The sequence below is a fragment of the Falco cherrug genome, chromosome 7 (assembly GCF_023634085.1).
Source record: "Falco cherrug isolate bFalChe1 chromosome 7, bFalChe1.pri, whole genome shotgun sequence".
NCBI lineage: Eukaryota > Metazoa > Chordata > Aves > Falconiformes > Falconidae > Falco > Falco cherrug.
The window spans coordinates 44,660,460-44,686,235 of record NC_073703.1 but is presented as its reverse complement, the minus strand read 5'-3'; the positions used below and the strand labels follow the sequence as shown (position 1 = coordinate 44,686,235).

The window sequence follows — 25,776 nt, the reverse complement described above, 5'->3', positions numbered from 1 at the left end:
TAACTTGAGCTCCCAATCCTGTCTTGTCCTAATTTGAACACTTGGAAGACTCTTCTTTCAATGAATTAGTAAAAATACCTTCATATGCAAGTCCAGATGGAACACAACCCTCAAAGTGCATGTAGACAAAAAGATGTTTTAGTTAGCCGTAAATAAAACAGCAGAGAATAAAACTGCTATGCTGTTGGATATTCATAGCAGTGAGGCACAGTTCACCTTAACAATGCACCTGAAGGAAACTGAGAGAAAAAGGGATATACTCTACTTCACATAGTCTCCTAACATACAAGGGGAAAAAACAAGAGTGTAACCCTGCAATAATAGAAAAGGAAATTTTCCTGGCCTTCAGTCATAGCATGTCTGCCCATTTTCGAGTGGTCTATAATCTGAAGACAGAATTTAGCATTTTCCGAAGAAAATAATGGGACTGTAATGGAAGAATCAACAAAACTCCCAAGATAACTCACATATAAATACAAAAGTTTTCTCCATAAAAGGTTCTAATGATTTCTCTACAAAATGTGTTAGATGGCATTCATGGACATGTAATGCCAAAAACATGAGATCATAGTAAAGATTTTTTCTTGGATTATTAAATATTTATTGTTTCATGAAATGTTAAAAAAAGAAATATGTTGTCTTCCAATGTAGGTAGAAGACCAATGTAACAAAATGCAGGTTTTCAAATTTCTTATCTGTTCTCAACACTAGGAAGAAATCAGTGGGCTGAGGGTCTGAAAATTGAGAAACAGAAATATAAAACCTAAGAAATTATTTCTGCCTTAAAAGTCTTGGTATAGCTTTCAGTTATTTTGTATGGTGGAAAAAATATTCAGTACTATTTGCCTACTCAGATGATTCTTCATGTCTAACAAAATCTGTAACAATAAAAGCATTTCTTCAGTATGACCTTCTGAATCTATAAAAGAAACAGATCTTGAATAATTCACTGATATTTTTAGGGTTTTTAAAATTCATTTCTCAAATGCAAAAAGACAAGAACCCTTTAGGATTTGGCAAAATTATACTGAAATGAATGAAACATCCAGCCTTGAACTACCGCCTTTCTGTACAGTATTAATAGTATCTGTATTAATAGAAAGGATGAGCCCATACTAGATGATAAATTCCCATTTTCAAGACATAGGAAGGGTTTGGATGAAAAGTTTTCATGACTTGAATTCGACCCCACAACTGCCAGTTCAGATTACCCTTGTTTAAATATTACTTAAAAATACGTATTATTATTTAACCCTAACATTGCTGACATTATAATGACTAGTGCAATACATTAGGAAGTAACTCAAAATTTGAATGCGGGTGATAATTTCCTCAAAATCTGAGAATGTTTCAGTTTGGATGGAAATTTATGCAGCCAAACAAAGGACTCAGATTAACATATGCAATTTTGTAATGACTGTTTGAGACCTAACATACTTCTGAGGCAATTTTACTCTCAATTTGCCTAATGCTGTCTCCTGATATTCCAAAAACACTGGTTTTTTTCATCTGAACAAAAAAACACACTTGTATTTTTCCCTAGTGTGCACACACACAGAGTACAGCTTTTCAAGTACAGAACAGTTACCTTACATCAAATAAACTCTAATATTAGGCCAATTTTTATATTTTTGCTTATGGAACAATTCTTAGAAGACTGACAGTTAAGTAAAAGCTTTACAGTTTGTAATGGAAACTTGACATTTATTTACAAATTACAATTTATTGTCCATGATTCAATGCTCGTGAGAAAAATTTGTACTTTTTTAACTACAAGTTAAAAAAAAGTTTGTACAAGTTTAACTACTAGTACTAGTTTTGTTAGTATATTGAGACAACATCAACCTTTTAGGAAAATGGGAAAGCTTTGCTTCACAAGATATTTCATATGAACAACATATCTGATCAAATACGTGATCAGCTGTTGGTACCACTGCAGAGAACAGAGCCAGGACTCCTTTTTTCCCCGCTTCATGCACTCCTTAGATTTCCATGTCTACAAAGTAACAGCAGTGCTTCAGCTTCCCCTAATCACGAAATGTAGGGAAATAAGCCCCTACTATTTTGAACATAATTATTTCAGTAGACACATTTATTCATGAATAAAAATCCCCTGTTCTAGGTTACCTTCATTCACTTCAACATACTTATTACGTAATTCTCAGTGAACAACGTGTTTGCTAGTCTGCTTATAGTCCTTCCCATGCATGGAACTATTATCAAGGAGTCAATTGCATTTTATACAGATGTCAAATCTTAATCTAAGTTAACAATGACATAAGGAGAAGTCATTATATAAAATATCTGCATTTTTGCCCCTTGAACGTTATTGGATAGACAGCACAATTATATACATCAAACATTCAAGAAACATATACATCCTTACTTCTGCCACTGGAAAATTTACTTAACAATGGATGTATTTAAAAGCAATGTATTCCACATTAACCATCCATCCTGCTACAAAAAGCTGCTGACATGGAAAACAACCTCTAAGAACATCATTCCTTTATCAAGAATAGATTTAATGTAACTCCTCATACAATTAAATGAGAACCAAGAATACACCTAGCCTATATAAATGGCTTAATCAGAATCAGCATTCAATATTGTGGGCTTGACTGATACAGTGTGAAAGAGCACACAGATACTTATTAAAATAAAAGTGGATTTACTTTAGTATGGCACATTAGGGATTACAGAAGTGAACTATGTGTCACAAGTAAAGCAATGTAAAAAGTATTGCTACAAAAAAATAAAATTAAAAAAAAAGAAAAAAACCCCAAACAAACCAAACACACTGAAAGACCAAAGGCAAACATTCCTCTATGTAGAAACAAAAGAAATAAAGCTAGTTACAAGAAATAACTGCATTTCCCATAACTCTAATTTCAGATCATTAGGTCTTTCAGGAATAAGCAGAATGACATTGTACAGTTACTTGATTTTAATACTGAGAACAAATAACATGCTTTGTGAAAAAGTTTTATTGTATATACTTTCTCCTTTTTATATTTTTATATTTTTAAGAAAGAAAATAGTATTCTTGTGAAAACAGCTGTGCAGAAAACCGTAGTTTTCTATTTACACACAAAAAATGCTAAATACTGGCAAAACCACCACATCATCAACAGGACTTTACTCTGAACTTGGGAGAGAGAGGACAATAGAATTCAACTTGCTTTGTCCATGCAAGGCTTTCCGCTTCTGGAAAGGCTGCCAAACTAGGGGTCAACAGCAGCAGTGGCTCAAGAAGTCCCTATACTTATTTCAGAGATGCAATAAAACACCCGTCAGACTGGTTTTGAACCATAGATACAAACTTGTGATCTGAAAAAAGATCTCACTGCACATTAATTGAGCCACCCAGTTCCTTTAGTACAACCATTTAAACAGGGACTCTGTAATCCTGAAGCTGAAATATTGAAAAGCAAATCTTAATCACGTGCTAAGTTTAAGCCCAAGTTTTTACGCAAACATGTTACTACAGTATACTGACCACTGGATATGCCCCTCCACAGTTCCTAAATAGCAATACAGTCAGATCTCAATACTGAGTGTATATTTCAGGGTGGTTGTTCCCCATTACCTGGGTCTTTATCTACACAGACTTCTATCTGCTATTTTAGTTTGCAGTTGCTTACTACTGCAAGTATCTTCTGCAACTCTTCACAAAGAATTCTCACCTTCCCTAACCAAAATACCTTATTATCATTAGAAATACTGCCATCTCATGTTCTCTCTCTTTGCCAGGTGACATGTGAGTATAATGAAGTGTAACATACGAGTATGTTGAAGTGTAAAGTTTGCATTGGTCTCTGCTGGTGACTTACTCCTCTAAAATATTAACCATTAATTTCTACCCTTTCCCTCTGAAGTTTCTTTTAACCCAATTTTATATACATCAGGAGCTTCACTTCTGTCTCATGGTAGTTTACATCTGGGGAAGCCTTCTGAAGCGCCTTCTTGAAGTGCAAGATATTAAGTGTACTCAGTCTTCCATACCTGCATATTTTTTGCCTCTTTCAAATAAAGCTACTAAATTTATTCTTTCTATAAAACTCTGATTTACTCTACTCCACTGTAACATATTTTTCTGTGTATTCCCTAAATTGATTCTTCATGACAATGTCTGTCAATTCGTCCAATACAGAATGTGTGATTTGCTGGAACCCTTTCTGAAAATCGGTATTCCTTCAGCTACTTTCTTGTAGAACAGCAATTGTTCTGTACAACAGTAATTATAAACAAAATGTTTTTTTGTAAAACACTTTCAATGACACTTGTTTGAGAAAGAGCATCTAGAGTGTCCCCTATGAAGAAAGGTCAAAGCACGGAAGCCTCCCTAAGCATTTCTAAAATGAATGCAGATATGAAAGATTTTTATGGTTTGTACTACAGTCTTGACTTTTTTCAGTGCTCCTTTCATCCCTCGATCATCTAGTGGCTCTCCAGACTTGCCAGCAGGCTTCCTTATTATGATGTATTTTAAAAAGGACTTATTATCAGGTTTTGTTGCCTGTAGCAAACCTCTCCTCAAAACCTTTTTTGGCCTTTCTTCCCATGCTTTCATATGTAGTTTGCTAGAGATTATATTCTTGCTTATTTTCTTATTTGTACAAAATTGGTTTGGGGTTTTTGGTTGGGGGGGTGTGGGGTGGGGTGGAGTTTAAATGCCTAACAATATTGAGCAAGTTCATCACATTTGCCTTTTTGAAAAAAAGGGGGTTTACTGGTGGTATGAGTTTGGTCCATGTTTTATGCAATCTCCATGCTGTTTGCAAGCATTTAGTCCTTTCTTGTAAGCATTCTCATTTTTTGTTTTGCTTTTTTTTTGGTAGCTCTCTTCTTTTCAATGAAACGTTGTAGTGGATTGTTTGGATTCCTTTTATTTACTGTTATTTAAAGCAGACATAGCTATACCTCTGCTGCATGATATCAGCTGTTATTCTCACATAAATTACTGTGAGTACTGAAACATCCTATAAGTTTATGGTACACTGTTGTGACCACGCACACACTTCAAATCAGGAATTTCAGCCCCCCATGCTATTTGTAGACTTGTTTCTTCTGGCACCTTCTTATCACCCTAGCAGAAAATGTTCTTCCCCAAGACGAGAATTGCAAGCTGAAGGCAGGACAACTCTGTGATATCACTGAAAGTCTCAATTATGCTTCTACCCTCTTTTTTCCTCAGTTCCATCCCTCTGCCTGAAAGACAGAACTTTGTTTCTGAGGGCTGAGATGCACACACAGCATATAACCTTACAAATGATACATAGTGTAGTGGACTGAGAAATCCCTACCTTCATGCAAGCTAAATTTAATTTACCTGGATGCTGCTTTCCAAAATCTCTGAGATGCAGGGTTAACTGTTTTATTTTCTCTTAGATAAGCAGATGGCCACTTCAGATTTTTTTTCCCCTACCAAATTCACTTATCTGGTTTCTCTTATTTAGTCTTCCTACCTAACTAAATTTCCACTGTAGCTACAAAATGTTGAAGAGTGGTGTACCAATAAAGTAAGCCAACTGTCCTAACACATTTCCACTGGAACACGTCAACTATTGACAAGATACTGTATGTAGATGCATTAATAAAATAAAATCAAGGTTGTGAAATAACTAAAATGTGCGTATAATCTCTTTAGAGCACACACTGGGTTAATTTACATTATTTAAGATAACTGTAGCTGTTTTTTATGTCAAATAGTGGGAAAAAGTAAAATTACAAAACTAAAACGTTCATTGGAATGCAGAGTATTAAACCCAAACTTCAAGGCACGTTGCAAGACATGTCATGAGAGATACTATCCTGTCTTGCCATGTACACTAATCTCATATTGTTTTGCATGATTATGGGTTTCACTTGCATAAGGAACTGCAATTTAACACGTTAGATGAGATGGCATTCACAGACATGTAATGACAAGAAATATGAAACTATGTAATAAACATTTTCTTACAACATCAAACTATTATCTATTCATACAATATATTAATAAAGGTATTCTGCAGTAATATCTGAGTATTTTGTATTGTACATTGGGGTTTATGACAATTTTTGAAAAAGTTAATGATGTAAATAATAACAATTTAAAAATTGTATTCTTCCTCAAAATGTAATTTCCAACAGCACGCTTGACTTCCTAAGCAGCTTTGGTTTAGACCCATAGCTAAAACCAAAATCTTTCAACATCTGTCACTATCAACAAATAATTAGCTAACTACAACTGGTAATATTCTTTACATATGAAGCTTAATCCAATGAATGGGTACTACATAACATTAATGTTCTGTTTATTCTGTTAACGAAGTAATATTCTTCCAGACAAGTTGAGTACACCACGTTAATTATGAATTGTTAAGGAGATAACTAATAACTTTATGATAATACTCACAACATTTAAGTTAATGTTGTGACATCATCTAGACTTTTTCTGACTGTAACACTTCTACTCCTTCTGCCTGTAGTCCCTCCAAACTAAAAGTTCTTTTGAAGATTTCATTGTATTCTCAGGTCTCTGAACAGAACAATGCTGTTCTTTTTAAAGCCTGCTTCTCTGTTTTAGTACTTGATCCTGCTTCCTACCAGGTATAGAAATTACTTTTGCAGGTATCTTCATTTCTCTGCTATGTCTGAAATGATGCCAGGCTGCTAAAACAGCACGACAGGATTATAACCATAAATAACTTTGCTGCATACTATATTTAAAAATCAAGCAGAGTTAAATGTCTTCATGCGAATTTCACTATGCATAAAATTACTCACACTCCTAATATCTTCTGTTGTGTCTATCTTACTGGTCCTAATTCCAATTGCAACATTCTACAGTCTATAACACTATCTCCCTGGAAAATACCTGTTGCAACAAGGCTTTTAGGAGCTTCAGGAACAGCAACAATAATTACCATTTTCCAATTTTCAGATAACAACCTATATTACATAAATGCAACTATCACAATAACTAATATATTCTTAAGATGAACTCTAGATACTTCTTTTCCTGATTTTGGAGAGCCACATTTTCATAACAAGAAAAAGCTGTAGCAAAAATTTTAAAGTAGTTAAAAATAAATAATGTACTCTTAGGCTACAATTTAACTTATTTTAGGGCTAACGGAAGGCTGTCTCTTCCCTTGTACTGCAATGGGGAGATGATCTATAGAAGTAAACCCTTTTTAAAAGGCAAAGGGGAAAAAAAACCCCAGGAATATATTGAACAGGGTTTTTTTTATTACACATGGATGTTGGAACTAAGTTCAATTACATTACCAGATATCTTCTAAATACAACTCTCTTTACAGTATTCTGACTTTTTTTTACATACATGAGAACAACTCACCTTTCCAGAAACTATTTTTTATGTGAATATGTTAGTGAGAATCGGTTCAGAGTAAAGCAAAAACTACAATCTTCTCTATCCATGAGTCAAAACAGGTTCACAAACCGTCTTTTAAATTACTAGTAAAGCTACAACAAAGCATGCTGAGAAAGCACCAACTTATATTTATAAACTATGAAAGTTTCATAAAAAACAACGCTAAATACTGACACTAAATACATGTTTTCCCTCAGTGTAAGATCAGCTGATTAAATGAACTTGACTTTCGTTTTTCTCAGACTTTGCTTCTTTTATTCCAGTAGCAGTTTTGTTCATGAAGTTAAGCGCTGATCTGATATTTGAAAGTGAAAAAAAAAATAATTGCCATGCACTCAAAGATAACAACTAACGTTTTAGTTATACCTTTTATGGATTGACTCACCTCACTCAAAAAAGTAAAATCACATTTTTAAAAACATGTCAACTTCTTTTTCCTTTTGTTTTTCTGCTGTTCCAATCTCTTGAGTAATAGCAGGTAAAGGACTGTTTAAAATAAATGAGTCTACTTGTCCTCATGCAAGGCATAGATACTCAGTTTTCAAGAACATACAGAATCTTTATGAAATTAAGACTTACTGATGGAGAATGTACCATATCGCCTGAATAAATTAGTCAGTAGTCAGCCAATCTTTCTGCAGAAAACAGACCTTATTTCCAATCTGAATTGTCCAACCACATGCTTTTATCTAAAAGTAGAAATTTTTCCCATATAGATATGCCTATAAAATGTGGCAGGATGAGCTTTTTAAACTTGCTTCATTTTTAAATTGAATTACGTTCTTTAATCACTAACTGTAAAGCAGACTTTTCTGGCCTTGAATCAATGTAGTACTTTCTGAGAATCTTTTCATATTTATCAATTTCCATTCTGAAGGCCAGATAACAAAACTCGATAGACAGTGTGCTGCAGCCTGGCCATTGCTCTGCAAGGTGAAAATAGCTTCTTGCTGCTATTTTCTACCATGTAGACAGAAATATGGATCACACTTTGCTCTCTTAGACTACTGCATTGCTCTGAAAACACAGATCTATCTCATTAGAATTCTATAGTCCTTTAGGAGTTACAACTTTCTAAATATTTTGTCATGTTTACATACAGAAATGTCTTCATAAAGTGCATCTTACAACACACCTTCACAACAAAAACTCTACGCAATATCAGTACTTGATTTCAAGATGAACACAATTGAAACAAATACCAGACATTGCTGTTCTGCTCTGTTCTCTCAAATCACCATTCCTCAGTATGCTTCACAATCACATAAATGTGTAAGATACATATATATATGCGAAATGTGATAGATACATATAGATATAAATGAAAATGAGTATTGAAAAAGATACTAAGAATTAGAAACAGAAATGGATCAAATTTTTCTGCAGGACTTTATAAGGAAGAGTGAGATATGGGAGCAAAATATAATTCACAGAACCACATGCAAGTTAAAGGTTTTTTTTTAGTATAATACTAAATATTAATCTGATTTACATAAAAGAAAAACTACTGTCAAGGAAGATCTAGTTCATGGAATTAAACTTCCTTACTTATTGCAATAAATTCTGCAGAACTTTTATGGTTTGGGTTTGCAAATTTCATTTAGTCTTTTGATTACTGTGGCCTGATTAGCTTTAATAAATTAAACATTAATTTTGTGAAACCACAGCATCCACTTTAATTATATATATAAACATATTAGTTGATTCGTATTTTAACATTACAGTTCGATCAATACTTAAAAGCTGGCACTACCACCTAATAAAGAGCTCTGCCGTTTTTCCCCCTCTGGATACATCTGCCTTAAAAGCATTCATTCCTCAAACCACGGGTAGAGGCAAAGTCAATATTCAAAGGTAACTGCAGGAAACTATTCCGGGTTTGGTTTTTCAAGTTATCTTTCATTTTACTGGTTTGCAGCCTTCATGGAAAGGAGCACATGCTGTTATTTAAAACATGTACGTGGCTTCTTTACCTCCATATCCCTTCATTCTCCCATCATGTAATGCAGATATGACTTCTAACCATATACTAATCTGTGATTTCTATTAATCTGTTTTCTTTTCACATTTATCATATGGTCCCACTTTTTTATCTAGTTATTTTCTAGCCCTCCTTCAATGTATTGTGGGGAATAACACAACGTTACCATAAATCGGCTAGTAAAAAATGACAAAAAAAATGGTCTAACCTGTTTCAGCATGTTGCAATGATAACAGAATATTATGAACTGCCAATTAAAAATATTCATGCTCAATATAGCTATTTTAAAGAAAATTAATCAAAAATTTAATGATAAACATGTCTTCACAAGTTCTCTGAACTTTGGTTCTTATTACTAGGGAGTCACACATGCTTCTTATAACACTTCCTACCTAAATTACATAAATAGTTTGGCCACAGATATAAAGGAAAAATGAACTATGAGTAAGTTACAGTTACAGGCAAGGAACGACTTTAAAATTGAAAAAGAACAGGCATACAACCATCTCTTAAGATTTTTTTCCCTTTAGAATGACAGTATGAAAGCAAGTGAAAGGAAGAGGAAAAATTACGCCACAGTGTAAAATAACTCCTGTATTTGCCAAAACCTGAAACAGATTTCTCAGTCTTTTAACATATTTAAGCTAGAAAAACTGAACTTGACTTGTAGGAATACCATGTCAAACAAAAAGAACAACTCCTGCCAGAGATGACAAGGGATGAGATGACCCCTAATTCTCTGCACAGATGAGAACATGCCTTACTAATCTTTTGCTATCAGACTAATGTCAGCTTGCTTATTAAAATTCACCCTACTTCCCGAATTCTTAAAATATGCTAATTTCTTTTGAAACAGACAAGCTTAGCTTTTATGCCTAGTTAGGAAAGGACTGGACCAATAATATATATTCTCAGCTCACGTAAGCCTCAATCTTTTGTAGAAGAGATTACTATTATCTCAATTATTTTGCTGAAGATAGACTTCAGAAACCTCGAAACTTTATGTTGCTCATACAACTAAAATAATTGTCAAACAGATGCAATATAATTAAAAAGAAGACAGATTTCAGAAACGGTAGAAAAAAAAATTAAAGGTGTGGGTTTGCACACAAACTCTTCTTAATTTGTCCCTGTAAAGGTACAGGGAATAAAAACAAAATTAAAAAAAAACAAAATCTGTATAAATTTATAAAGACATAAAAAGCACATACAAATCTTTGACAAGATAGAGTGTCTTTCAGATTTACTGGCAATTAAGTATCCAGTGAAGACTCCTACTGAAGCCACATTGAAGCTAGTAAAAGCAATCAACTGTCAGTAGCCGCCTTCAGTGATCAGTCCACTGCAGAAGACCGGAATTTAACACGTTTACAGTGTGTGTGGCTACCCAGTAGGCTTACCATAGACACTGTCTTTCATAGCTGAATATCTTATATCTCTAGAATATCAAAATGCAAATTAGTGGCATTAGTTAATTTTTTTAAAAAGTTGATCAAGATATTGCATGAGTTCAGCCTTCAAACCATTCATTCTCATCTAGAAACTAATCTCAAAACAAAACAAAACTGTAGAGAGCTAAAAGCAAACATTGTTTGTACGTTTATCAGCAACAGCCCATATTGCAGGAAATCATGTTCTACTTTAACAGATTTTCATGAAAATATATAGTCTTTAAGGCATGTGTGCATAAGTGCTCCAGAACAGTGGTTTACAGCTTATTATGCTAAATGCAAGACACACAGAACTGCCTGCAACTAAATTCTGGGATCACATAGAGCAGTCTGCCCAGAACCATGACCAGATGGCAGTTTCAATTGCTAATTTTGCCAAACATGAATAAAACTTCAGCTGGAGTTTCAAATATCAGTTTTCCATTTCTACTTATTCTTAGAAAACATTCAACCACTTCTAAAATTTAATTTTTGGAAAATATTCTCATTCACAAAAACTTCTAGAATTTTCGAAGAAAAGTTCTGCAGCATCTTGAAACTTTGAGGAACAGACATTACTTCAATGCGCAGATGTTGTTTCAATGCGTAAACACACAAGTACGCTTACACACCAATCTGTAAATTGGATTTTGTAAATCTGGAAAAGTTAATTCGTGATTTCTAACACATTAACAGTGAAACTCTTGAAGATTCCACATGCACCAGGTATGCAGTATCCTACTGAAAAGACTGGAGATTCTGATATGTTCTGACTATCAACCACATAGGAAGACGTAAGATTCACTTGCACATATGAAGATTCATAGTTGTTATCAAAACAGGAAAACCCAACCCTTTGAAGGAATTTCTCTTTGACACAGCTTACCCCTTACTTGCCTTGTCCATAGCTTAGCCCATTCTCTACCCATTGTTAGCTTACCTATTCACGCAATACTTACATGGACTATAACTGTCAATAATAAAAGATATTATTAAAATTAACATTCCATCTGTCTGTAACCCAATTGTTTAATTATGCTTTTTTCCAAGAATCTCCTTTTATCAATGAAGACATCTCACTTCTCACTAAATTCATCTGATCTTGGGTAAGAACAGGCAGTTGTATAATTTTTGATTAACTGTGTCTTCCCTGCAGTCATTGTAACGTTTATAAATGCCCACTGTAATCCCACTTACAGATTTAGAAAAAATAAGTATATCTAAAACCAGAGGAAGAATCAACAAAATCTATGTTTTAAAAAGCTGACAATTGTTCACATAAGAATTACCTGTGCAGAAATTTAATTTTAAAACATTACTCATAGTATTTATTATAAATTGAAAGCAAAATGTCAGCATACTGCCAGGCATCTCCAGTTGAGCTGTATACCTACTCAGTTTGACCAATACCTGAAAACTCTTTAAAATATAGAGAAAAAAATATAAAAACATGCAGATGTTCACAACTTTTCAACACGCCGACCATGAGAATTCCATTAAAATGAACACTTATTTACTTTGAGACGAAGCTATCTGATCCTCCAAACATGAATGTCCACCTAAGCATTGTAGCAAAATTGTTCAGCCTAGTTTAAGAATGGACCAACTTACTGATCTACAAATAAAAAGGTATTTAACATCACCACTGTTTTTACACCCTGAATTTCAAGTCAGTTAAGTTTACATTAAAAACTATTTCAATTTCATTATTTTGTTGGTATGTGAATGACTATTTGATACCATTTTCTTTGTATTTCTTTTGCTTTGTATTTGAAACATGCTTTATTGTTTTAAAGTTTACCAACAACAGTCTGTATTTAATACTTTGTTCCCATAAAAATTGAATTCATATCTGGCACATAACACAGTGGCAGACTGCTGAAGGATTATGATTTAAATCTGAAATACAGAATTTTTATATTTTAAAAGTCTCTTCCAAAACAGAGATATCTTAATAACAATAATAGGTTTTCAATACAATGCAAAAATAAAATTTAGAAGAGACTTGCATATACAATTGCAGTCAATAGTTATTACACAGTACAGAACATTAAAAAAGAGGTATCAAAATAGTTTGTAAATGAAGCTGAAAAAAACAGGGAGAAGATATTTGAATTATTAAATCTTACCTGACCAGTGTCCAGTGGTGGTGCCTGATCTGTCAGTACATGTCTCGCTTACAGGCCTAAATACAGTCTCCCAGCCACCAGTAGCATAGCGCCAATTCTGAGACTCTAAAATAAGCGTTCTCTGAGTGCCATAAGCAATCATGAAGCAGTAGACTACATGATGAAGTTGACAGCCATAGCCACAGCCTTTGTTAATATTACACACAAGTTTCTTAGCTTTGCTGCAATCCTTTGGGTTCTGTAAGTATGGATGAAAAAGTGAAGCTGAAGAGAAGATATACACGAAGGCATACTTTTTCTGAAAAACTGTCATAAATCACACCAGCCATCCTGCTATAATACATCTCATATTAAAATGGATGAGTAAGCTTCAGCTCCATGAAAATTTTATGTGAATTCTTCACTGTGAACATGAACAGTTATTGAACATACTTCACTATCCTAACAGAAAATAGAGTACCTTCAAGATTTTAAATTACATTCTCATTTGTAAATCTGTCAGAATAACCTAACATTTGGACTCAAGGTTCACATTTCATCAACATGATTTTCAGTGCTGCAATGCTTTTTCCTTTGGCATTTTTCCAAGTTTGTTAGTTCTCTTTCAATGAGCATGCATGTCACTCAACAAAAGAAAATTTCCACCTGTCTACTAGATACAGAATAAAGCTAACGCTTATTAATGGACTGCTTCCCAGACTAACTGACCACATACCAAATACAGAATATGGAACAGATAACTGAGCAGACTGATAAAAAGACAGTATTTTAATCTGGATGCACTCTCAATAGAATAATATACAACACTTCCACAATCCAAGAAACAACAAAGGAGGTAAATGTCTACATGATGTGAATGTTATGTTTAGAAGTACAAATTAATAAACATTTTAATGTATGTGGACAACACAACCACAGAATCTACAGAAGTTCTTCTTTCTGTAAAATACAGTACTTTGCTGTACACATTCATACCTGCATGCCTCTAGACATACTTCTGCATTCCAAAAAGGTTTTCTATAAAATCTCAAGGATGAAAAGTCAGTTTTCAGTTCGGCTGCAAGACTACTGATATTTGAGTGTCAACAAAAATTGTTTCTCTTACATCTAAGCAACTTTAAATGTTTTTTTTTCATAAATTTGCAACAAATCAGGTTTTTCCAAAAACCAACAACCACCATCCAGAGAACTGAGATCTCTCCATCTGAATAGTCTGATTCGTAAAATACTTTAAAAAAATTAGTAATTTGTTCATTCAGGTGTGTAAAAGAGGGGAAAATAGTTCAGATCTGGAAAAAAAAAAAAAAGAGAGAAAACAAACCCTATAATGTGTTACTTCAACATTTGGGGTTTTTTTTCATTTTAAGGAAAAAAAAATGATTCAAAGCATAATTAGCTATGAAAAGCAATAAATCAAAATTTCTGTTCCTAATTTTTGTTGCTCAGATAGCAGTACTCTTGCTATCACAACATCCGATGAGTAACTTGAGACTAAACCTAACAGGTATCTTTGAGACTATAACGAATCTACTTCCCATAGTCTTTTAGGAGAGAAAAAGGGTTTTCTAGTATTGTGTGCAAGTCCACAAAGCAAGAATTCCATGAAAAAATATCTCCTCCCTAAATCTACAGACATATTTCCACCACTCAATGAAGTGCAATAATAGCAGGTGCAAGTAGTCATTTTCAGCTGTTAACTGTTCCTGTGCAGAAAATACTTCAGCTCAAAACCCAGAAAATGGTGTCTATTGTTATGTTGCTAATTTTACAACTGAAATATGGTCTAATAAAAAAATATAAGAAGCTTCTTTCTGTCATTTAGAGAACTGTCAGAGGCAGACAGAAGTATTCAGTTGCAGAAGTTGAAAATTTGTACTTTGTGTTTATGTGTTTTTGAAAGATGTATCTAGATGTTTTAACTGCTACTTAAAAATAATTCATGCATTATATAGACTATCTCAGGAGAGTTTTAATACCTTTGTGTAACATACTATAACCAGATTGAAAAAGAACTATCATGGACAAAAGTAAACCATTAGCAAACTGTATTTACCAAAAAGCAGGACATACAAGCCTGTCACAAGGTATCAATTGACTTAGAATTTTATTTATTTATAAAATTAATTAATGATTTTGCAATATAATTTTGTTGAGACATTTAAAATCAAGATTTTTTTTTTAAAGAAAGCACATAAACAGGGACAACAGATACATTAGAGATGTCAACAGAAACATAAAGCATTTTATTAAGACTGTCTTCCCATTTTTTTCCACATAGCAAAAACTGTCACAGAAACTAATCTTTTTGTAACTATTTTGGAAGGGGTAATCTATGAGAATGTTTAGAAAATACTAATAATGTTGTCTACACTTTCTATTACCTTTAAATGCCTGTGTCCTCTTCAAACTGAAAGCATTTAGTTGACGCCATATCTGAAGTTGTGTAAACTTAGGTAAGGTGTGCCCTTCTAACATTCTTACATGCAAATGCAGTTTCATATAATAGCTTATTAATATTATGGAAATCAAGTAGGAATCACATAAAGAAACATAACTTGATACCATGACTGCTTACTAATGCTAATATAATGCACTCACTTGGGTTCTAACTACTTGGAGACTTAACTAGAAAGTATATATATTAATATTAGTTTGTGACTTGAATAGAAAGCTAGTTAAGCTAATTTCTTTATGACTGTGTTTTTTTCAGATTTCTATACTGAAATTTTAAGACAATGCAGTATTTGAGCTTAAATCATTTCTTTAGAACTTAAAAAAAAAAAGTGGAGATACTTAGATGTACTGCAGTTTCAACTGGCATTTCCTGAAAAAAGGTAGAATTAATAACTGTTGAGAAGGAATGCAAATTACAATCACATTGCATGTATCATAATAGCTTGTGTGCTCATAAGCCAAAATTGCCAACCAAAGCAACCCATAAAGGTATTGAGTTGATAAAGGATAATAACAGCCAATTTCAAATCCAGTGAAGACTGCCAAGATTTTTCCTCCTGGCACAAAGTCACAGAAAAGCATTATAAATCTCTGATTTGAATGAGCAGTGCACTCTGTTCTCATCCTTAACTGCACTGCTCACCACACACACAACTGAGTTGTCTACATAATGAAGAGAGGGATGGAAGGGACCTCCAGGATTGTCAAGCCCTGTAATGTAACAGCCATAAAACTGCACTAAAAAACTTAACAAAAACCCACAAAAAAAAAAAAAACACCCAACGAAGCACACAAAACATACTTCAATATACAGAACTGTAGATTATCAAGCCATGCCAGAGGTTACACTTTTTATTTTTCTCAGAATTACTTCTATGGACACTGCAACCGAATACAGTAACAAATTTTTAGAACTGTAAAATGGTTAAAATCATGTATTTTTCTGGAAGAGAATGTTGCATGTCACCTAAAATAACAGTGGATTTTTATAACAGGCAAAATTGATTTGATCATCTTTCATCACTAGTACCATGGGCATACACCATTGCTCTCACAAAATTCAGGGTTTCCACTAAATTGATACAGTTAAAGTCTCAAATAAATGCAATATGCCACTCCCTCCTATTCTAAGCACTGGCAGATCCCAGCTCCTCCTCTTAAGAAGTTTTACAGTCCTTTAGGCTACAAATTACCTCTCCTGCCTAGGTTACAAGGGAAGTAGTGCATCCAGGTTTTCTCTTCAAGGGATGTATCTCCCTCATTCTTCTGTAGTACACCACAACCTTTGTAATGAGGTATGCAGGCCACATGACTGTAGCAGAGTTACAGAAGTCTGGTTGACATCTCCTTTACTAATAGAGCTGGCAAATCACCTATTATATTGCAGACCTACAAAACTGCATTAGCAATGAGAGAAATAGTAAGTAGTGTTAGCCTCGGATTTAATTAACATTCGTTGGTTTGCCTGTTTGAAGGAATGGCTGATTTTGAATAACTGACCTGATCTTCCTAAGATTCAAAATTGTTCTCCTGCATCTATTTAACAACTATTTTAACCAAACAGGAACCACTAGCCTTTAAATAAAAATTATTCAGAAGTTATTTTTAGTACCTATGGTCCGCCAAAGGAATGCTGCCATTATAAAACTTTACAAGATTAATGACACTGAAGCAGATTCTGTGCTATTATAACTGACTGCCCCAAACATGTATGTCCTGTGAAATTCAACCTTCAACTTCACTCTGCAAAAGCAGCACAGTATGAGCCTTGTCTCTTCTAAAGAAGGCATACTTCAAAATACAGGACTGTCATTCCCTACTCAAGTTCTCCAGGGCACTCAAGATTTTTGTAGACCTCTGTGTATCACATCCCCTTCTCATTTCTGCTAGCAGAATGAAATCTTCATCTAATTTTAACTCTCAGAGGTATCAAGTTCATGTATCTGATCATCCACATTACTTTCCTCTTCAAGTTTTCTAGTTTTATTATAGCCTTTCTGACAGTAAGGGACTAGAACCGCACAGTCTATCCTTGAGGCAGACCTACTGTTTAAATACTGTTGAGTACTGAGATTATATTTTCACAGAATTGTCTGTGGTAACTCCAAGATCTTGTTAATTGATGGTATTAATCAACTGTGTATGTGTATGTGCATTGAAGACTCTCTTCCCCCATGTACATAACTCAAAATTTGGTGCAGATGACTGTAAACTACAATATTAATATCCAGTCAAAGATAACACAACTGAGGTTATAGCTAATAGCATAAAATTCTGCAACTGTTAGTCTCAAGCTGTTTAGCAGAAAGTTTACAGAATACTGGCGGTATTAAAGACAGACATTTCAAATAATTCATTTGAAATGCAATGATTTTATGGTCTTAATTTTCTACCTCTAATTAAATAGAAAACAACAACAACAGAGAGACTGAAATCCTGGGAAGTAATAGAATAAATCAGGACTTTTTTGTAAAAGATCTGAAGACCTGGAAAAAGTTTTGAGGGTAAATTATAGCTATAGTGGGAAATACCCATTACTAAAAAGTGGGTGTTTATTTCTCCTGTAAGCAGCAACATTTTAAATGGAACCATCAGCAAGAATCATGAGAACAGACCATATCTCTGTTCACATAATTCTACATATTAAACAAAAGAGTTAATAAGTATAATGCTCTCTAGCAAATTATTGGTACCATGAGTTCATTCTTCTTTCTTATTCCTATCGGGTGACTAAGGACTCTTGAGTAAAATACACTTCACTAACTCCATAAGCTACTGAAAGATAATGAAACACCACAGTACTTTCTTAATGTAATGTGTGGCTTCAAAATTACATGTGGTATTTTTACATTCAGATTACTAGCATACAACAATAGCAACAAAAATCAAATAAAATCAAAATTGTTAGAAACATGATAATTTGAAACATATAAACATAGGCAAAATTTTTAGTAGCAAATGAAATGTGCCCAAGACTTATTCTAGCTGGCACAGAAATGACTGCATCCATGCTATTAAACTTGCTAAACCTCTTAAAACAGGGTAGCCACTCACAGCAGATTGATGAAGAGTGTATTGTGCTAAATCTCAAACACAACCAAAGAATTGTTTGTGAGAAGGCTACTTGATGTGAGTCAAAACCATGCCAGGAACTGTTTACAGTTAAGAACTTAACAGTATAGAATATTATGTTCCAGTGCCTAGGAACATTCCCTGCCATTGTTTGACTACAGTACAAATAGTCTTAGAACTATTTCCAGGTCTCCATCTTCTACTTCTCTTGGTGCTCAAAGAACCTTCTTCTTCAGGGCTATTCATTAGCCTGTTTACAAGAGTCAATAGGACCAGATGGGAAAGATGTCAGAAGTGCTGCCTAAATGTCTATCTTCCACCGTTTTCAAGAGTGCAGTTAACCATCAAAACTCATGACAATGGCAAAAGTAAACCGCTGTTTAACATACATTTTACTTTTACTATAAGATAAATGACCGTGGTGATTGTAAATTTCATAGAATCATAACAGAGAATCATAGAATGGTTTGGGTTAGAAGGGGCCTTAAAGATCATGTAGTTCCAGCCCCCACACCATAGACAGGGACACCTTCCACTAGACCAGGTTGCTCAAAGCCCCATCCAACCTGGTCTTGAACGCTGCCAGGGATGGGCATGCACAATTTCTCTGGGCAACCTGTGCCAGTGCCTCATTATGCTCATATTGAAGAATTTCTTCCTTCTATCTAACCTAAACCTATCCTTTCTCTGTTTAAAGCCATTCTCTCTTGTCCTATCACTATGCACCCTTGTAAAACATCCCTCTCCAGCTTTCTTGTCAGCCCTTTTAGCTACTGGAAGGCTGCTGTAGGGTCTCCCTGGGGCCCCTTTCTCTTCTCCAGAATGAACAACCCCAACTGCCTCAGCCTGTCTTCCTAGGAGAGGTGCTCCAGCCCTGTGACCATCTCCATGGCCCTCCTCTGGACCTGCTCAAACAGGTCAATGTCCTTTTTATGTTGGATACAGTACTCCAAGGTGGGGTCTCATCAGAGCAGAGCAGAGGGGCAGAATCACCTCCCCTGACCTGCTGGCCATGCTACTTGTGATGCAGCCCAGGATACGGTTGGCCTTCTGGACTGTGAGCACACATTGCTGGCTCACATCCAGCTTTTCATCCACCTGTACCCCCAAGTCTTTCTCAGCAGGGCTGCTCTCAATCATTTCATCCCCCAGCCTTTATGAATACCAGGGGTTGCCCCAACCCAGGTGCAGAACAACCTCAAAATTTTAAAAAGTTTAGAGAAATGTACTCTCAGCATATGCTTACTAACAAAGGTGTTACTTTTTATATTTTCAATAAATATTTTATTCCTTAATGGTACACAGTGTGCTGGAGGAGACAGTCCCACCCGAATTCTGTGGAAAATCCCATTTTTTGAGAGAATGGTGTCAATGAGAGGTGTTTCTCATTCTAGTGGTCATACATCTAATTCACACCATTTTCTATCCCCCTTTTTTTTTGATGCCACTTGTAATGGTTCCTTTTCTTACCAGCTCCCCTCAATACTTGTGGGGGGGTGGGGAATGACACAACCAACCATCAACAAAAAAAATAATTGTCTTCCTTCCCTAGTCAGAAATATTATGTATTTGATTTGAGAGAGGAAGACTTACTTGCCTCTAATGTTAATTCCTCTAGCTTGCACCTACCCTCCTACAATACACAAGCTTCAGCTTATTATTATCAACTTACAGATGAGTAAAACATCCCAGCATGCAGACGGACTAACCACACTACACTCCTCAGTCCACTATATAGAAATTCTAGAGAAAACCTAATATAGATATCAGCAGCAATCACACTTGATTCAGCGGTTATTACACTAATACCATACTTTCAGATACTGAATTTACTAGGTAACTTAATGAAGATGACCCAAGACATTTCTTGACATATTCAAAAATCAAATAATTTCTACATTTAACATGTGATAGAAACTATTCAGTCCCTTTCTAAACCTTTTCAAAAAAATCAGAAAAATTGGCTTGTTGTCTGCTATTTTCTCTTCAGTTCATTCTACTTTTAAATCTGTTTTGCCCAAAAGATTAAATTTCTAAATGCTTAGATTCATTCATATGCCTACATTTTCTTTTCTAGCATTACTGGGAAGGAATCAAATCACTCTTCCAGTGCTGGGCAATTAATTCAGAAACCTGGCAAAAATGGGAAAAGAACTGCAAAATACAGATGAGCTTACACTATCAAACAGTAAAGATGGTTCAATACACAATGAAAGAAGCTGTTCACAAAAAACATGAATAAACACCAGTGATGCACAACTACAAAAAAAAAAAAAAATCAAAGACTTTCAGTAGGTAATTCAGAACTATTAAAATATAAGTAGTAAAATAGAAAGAAAATGCACATTAAATTACAAACATTCCTGCAAATCCATCAAACGTATAACTAAATCTTTCAATAAGTAGGTTTTGGATTGCACGGGAGGGTGGAGAACCGGGCACAGCCCTCCAACCAGTGAACTGAGCTCCTGTGGCTTTGTAAGAAATTTTCAGTTCAAGCCACACATCCAAACCTGAAGTAGGCCAGTTACAGTAACCTTACTTGACAAAATGTGTCTTAAAGACAGTTTCATTTTTTAATTAACTATTTAAATGACATCATTTCCCAAGACAATTCAAGTAATTCTGGAAGTACTAAAACTAATCAAACAAGTTTCCTATTTATTTTTAACTGTTGGATTCCTCCTACATGGATTCTTTGCTGGCTAAAGAAAGGCAAGTGCAAACTTCAGTCTTCTCCAGTTGATGCACTAGGAGTTTCTCACCTTCACCTTCCCCACTGATTTCAACAGAAAAAACTGCATTAAGAAAATGTTAAACTGATGGTGCTGTAGAAAAGAATGTAACAAGGTAACAATAACCATCTGCTAGATGCTACATTTTTAGGCATTACTAGTCTGTCAGTAAACCTGGATCTGAGACAGAATCTATTAATTGTTCTGTTCAGTGACTTCCCCTTAGACAACCACATGACTGTCATTATCTCCTTTCAATTCTGTTGACCACTAGTGGCACTGATTCTTTTACAATTAAATGAATGAGTGTATGAAAGTCAAATGACTGAAGTTTAATCAAATTACTAATAGACATAGTTGTCAAGTTTAAGACAATCATAAGACATAGCCAAATGTGTCAACATTACGAATTCATAACCATAAATCTTGACTGGATCTATGCTACCTAGCTAAGCAAGTAGCACTTGTGGCCAGGAACCCTTCAGTTAAGCTTAAGGGTATGGTGTTTTTCAACCGTTTGCCTTGCCAGTATCTAATCTTGCTTTTATCATTACAAGATGAGATTATTAAAGTATGCTATTCATAGAATCATAGAACAGTTTGGGTTGGAAGGGACCTTTAAAGGTCACCTTGTCCAACACTATTCCTAGGTCTACTACTTAATTCTATTCAGAAATTGGAACTAGCATTAATTACATTTTTCTCCTTAAGTGATTTATTAGGGTTCTATGTATTTGGACTAAAAGCCAGAAAGCTTTCAAATAAACCTGAGGATGCTGAGTCTACCACAGGAAAATAGAAAAAAGTCTGCAAAGTCTGCTCATTAAAGAAATCATCTCTTCTCCCAAAACAGTGCCCATACAGACATATAGCTGAAGTCCCTCAGCTAGTGTCTTCCTCCTCCCTAAAAAAAAAAAGTAAATACTGATGGAGAATTTTCTATGAGATTTTTTCCTCTCTGGAATTTACTTTTGCCTTTGTTTCAAATTATTTTGAATTTCTCAACACCAACAATACACTACAATTGCCACAACACACTACAATTTGTTCCTCATGAGTGACACTGAATTACTGGGAAAAGATATAATACATTAGATTTAAATTATTGAAGGATACAAGTTTACACTTTTCAAGACTGACAGTTGTGAAGTCATTTGTATATATGCAGAATGCCCAGAGCTTCTTTAATTGTTGTTGTTATTTTAGTATGAGTACTTTTATTAGAAATACATATTATTTATTTTGATGGGAAGAAAAGAAGAGAGAATTTAAATTGTTTTGTCTTAAAGATCATTGTGACATATTAAATCACCAAAAATACTGCAAAATCCAGAAACCTCAGAATAAAGTCCTGTAAGCAACTTTCTTTTCCTCGCATACATATACAATCCCAACTAAATAGTATGAATATGGCAAACTATTATAATTCATGATGTTGTTAAGTACTTAGTAACCTTTCTCACCTGCTCATATTTTTAACCTTCAAAGTTAAACAAAATGGGTTTGGTTTTTTTTAAAAAAATTAGAGGCAAAAATATTCTGCTATTGGGAGAATGTATGCTGAATCACGAACTTCCTAAATTAAACAGAACAAAAATAAGCACAAAAGGGGAAGAAAACAAACTGCTGCCCTCATAATCACTTACTCTACCACTTCCAGAACATATACTACTACAGAAGGCCTTGTCTGACTTCTCTTACACATTCTCTTCAGTCATTTCATAATGAACATCTCTGAAAATAAGGTCTTTTGGTTAAATGTAAAGGTCCTAGCTTTTTAAGTGTTGCTCTAACTACAGGGAACTAGCCAAATGTAGTCTCATTAAATCAATTTTATGGTAATGTTATCTAAATGAAGTAGCAGTCATCATTATTCACAATCATTCAGCTAAATGATTTCCCAGGGAGTTGTCCCAAAATAAAGCAGCTGTCACTGTTCAACATGTACCAGATATACAGTAATTTTATTCTTCACAACAACAACAACAACAACAAAAAATTACAAATATGTTCCACACGGTTCTTTTTGGCATGGAATTGGGGGGCACGGGTTATTAATTTTTTTATTATTTTAGTTGATTTGATAGTACAGTTACATTAGGAATAGAGGTGTATATGTTTAATTTCAGACCATGGACTGCTTTACATTGCATACTCACAGTCAGCCCTGTACTCTTCAACATCCTGAAACCCACACTAGAAAATAAGTCAACTTGGCTTCCAAATGTGTAGTCACAGACATATTCTAGTTTTGCATGATTACTTGCAACTATGATTCAACACGGAGATAATTCAGTCTTTAGAAGGGCTCCAAAAGCTTATGTCTGGCTTAGAGGCATATAGGCAAGAGTGGATCCTTCATTGTTTTCAGACAGAGGAATAATAATAAAAAGGAAAACAGAGATGGTAGTAATTGTATATATGAGTGACCCATCTCAAAGACTGTAACTGCTCATAAAAAAAGAGTATTTTCTATCTTTGAAGAGTTGGCTAAGTTTCCAAACCAACTTTGAGTAATGTGGCACACTGAGAATTACCACACCTTCAGGTTTGAATCTTTTATATGACTGATGGCAATAGTATACACCTGGAGGTAAATGAGCATCCATAAACATACGTAGGCATCAAACCATCCTATCCAATTTCCTGCTACAGTGTAATTTTTCTGGGGTTTTGTTTTTGGGGTTTCTTTGGGTCTTTTAACAACCTTCAAAGAAACAAAGTAGTCATGGAGTAAGGGACAAAGATCAAATCCAGATTATAAAAAATGAGCAAGAAGTGGCAAATACACAGAGAAGTTGTTTCTAGTTATCTTAGCAGGACTAGCACCTTGCATGAAACATGGAAGAACTGGTAAAAGGCAAAGCCATTAAATTAAAAGTCTAAGACATTTTAATTAGTCAAGCCTAGAGAAGATTGTCATGAATTCCAGAAGAAACTAATCAAAGTAAACAGCATGACTTATGACAAATGAAATTTTGTATTGATAACTAAAATTAAAGTAATCATGGTGGAAGAAAAAAATACTCAAGTTTCAAAATTCAGCTGAATTAAAAATTTTGGGCATCATTTTCAATAGCTCCATGGTGACATGAACTCAAGGGGGACAGACCTATTACTAGCTAATACCTTAGACTGAAAAAAAAACCCAAAAAAACCCCAGGAAGATAAGAAAAAAATGTATTTTGGTGCTATTCTATAAATCAATAGTCTATTGTAATTTCTCAGCTAGTGGATGCTCACTTCTAATAGCCTGGTGAAGAATTAGTGTTAAGGGAAGACATCAGGAAGAAAAAATGAAAGGTATTATAAATTCTCATACACAAAGAATGATTGAAAATGTTAGGTATGTTTAACCTGAAAAGGTATTAATAAAAAGAAACACTGTAAGCATATAAAAGAAAGAATAGTTTAGCAAGAGAAGGCTCATCACTTATGTCTGTTTCATATTTTATTACAATAAAAACCGAGCATCCAATACAGCTAAAATGTTTCAACTAACTTGAAAGACATATTAACAGGGTAATACTATTTGTTCATGAAATACCCAAATAATTTTGAATATGTTGTTGCATATTTGCTATCCCCAAGAATTTAGTGCTGTTTTTGATGACCTGCACAATTATAATGCTAAAAATGTCAACAACTATAGAAGCTAGAATTGGAAAATATGTATCACCATTCCTCAACTTAAACCTCCGAGATAGTTACTAAGGAAATACAAGTCCTTCCTGTATAATTTCTATATCCTTCCATGTGAAACAGTCATATGCAACTTGATGTGCAGCAGTAATACATTTATATGTTTCTAATTTCTATAATCTACCAGTAATGGCTTATTAAAAACAAAAATCAAAGTAATTTCCAATGTAATATAGAAAATACTAGAACTTTAATAAATAAATAATGAGGGAAATACTCATTTTCTTATGTGTTTCTCAGTGTGATAGGATGAACCCATAATGATTAATTTCATATTTTAAATGCATAAATATGAAAAAAGCTCAGTTCTTCCCATGACATTATTTTATTGATTTCTGAAATTTATAAATAAACCAGAAACAAAAGTGGCCTGTATGATGGAAATTGAGCCAAGCATGTTAGACCTGTTCTAATTCTGCACCTAATGCCACAACTTTCTGTAAATTACCTGCTCACATTAATCATCATGTTTCCTTATTAGGGAATGAGGATAAAGATAGTTACCTTTCTTGGTAAAGTGCCTGACTATATAATACAGTTTCTGAAAGGCTTTATTTGATTGTGCTACAAATATGAAATATTAAGATTATATATGTGTTGTGACTTGGCATTGGTTTCATTCTTGATATTGTTTCTACTACTTTTTTTAAATGAGAATAAATTACCACTATACAAAAGAAAGCCTTTTATCAGACTACAGGCATCTAAATAAATTTTAGAAGCAGCTAATTAGGCTCTCAGCTCTTCGCTCAGTAAGTAAATTTTTTTCAAATTCACTAGAAAACAATGTAAGCATTTATTTAATGCTTTAATTTTGAGCTTTTGTTCTCCTAACCTCCTTTGACTTTTATTATTCATTGTACGGACTTGGAGGTCCTAGTTTTGAACTAAG

The 25,776-nt window shown here is 34.2% G+C and overlaps 1 protein-coding gene across 10 annotated transcripts in view; it reads right to left on the bottom strand.

Annotated features, from left to right (window-relative positions):
• Positions 1 to 25,776, bottom strand: part of FUT8 (fucosyltransferase 8) — a 187,485-nt gene that overhangs the window by 18,798 nt on the left and 142,911 nt on the right. For all 10 annotated transcript variants that reach the window (XM_055715404.1, XM_055715403.1, XM_055715408.1 and 7 more), the window contains one exon: positions 12,922 to 13,159. In XM_055715404.1, coding sequence (XP_055571379.1) covers positions 12,922 to 13,159 — 238 coding nt within the window. The remainder of the gene's footprint in view (positions 1 to 12,921; positions 13,160 to 25,776) is intronic.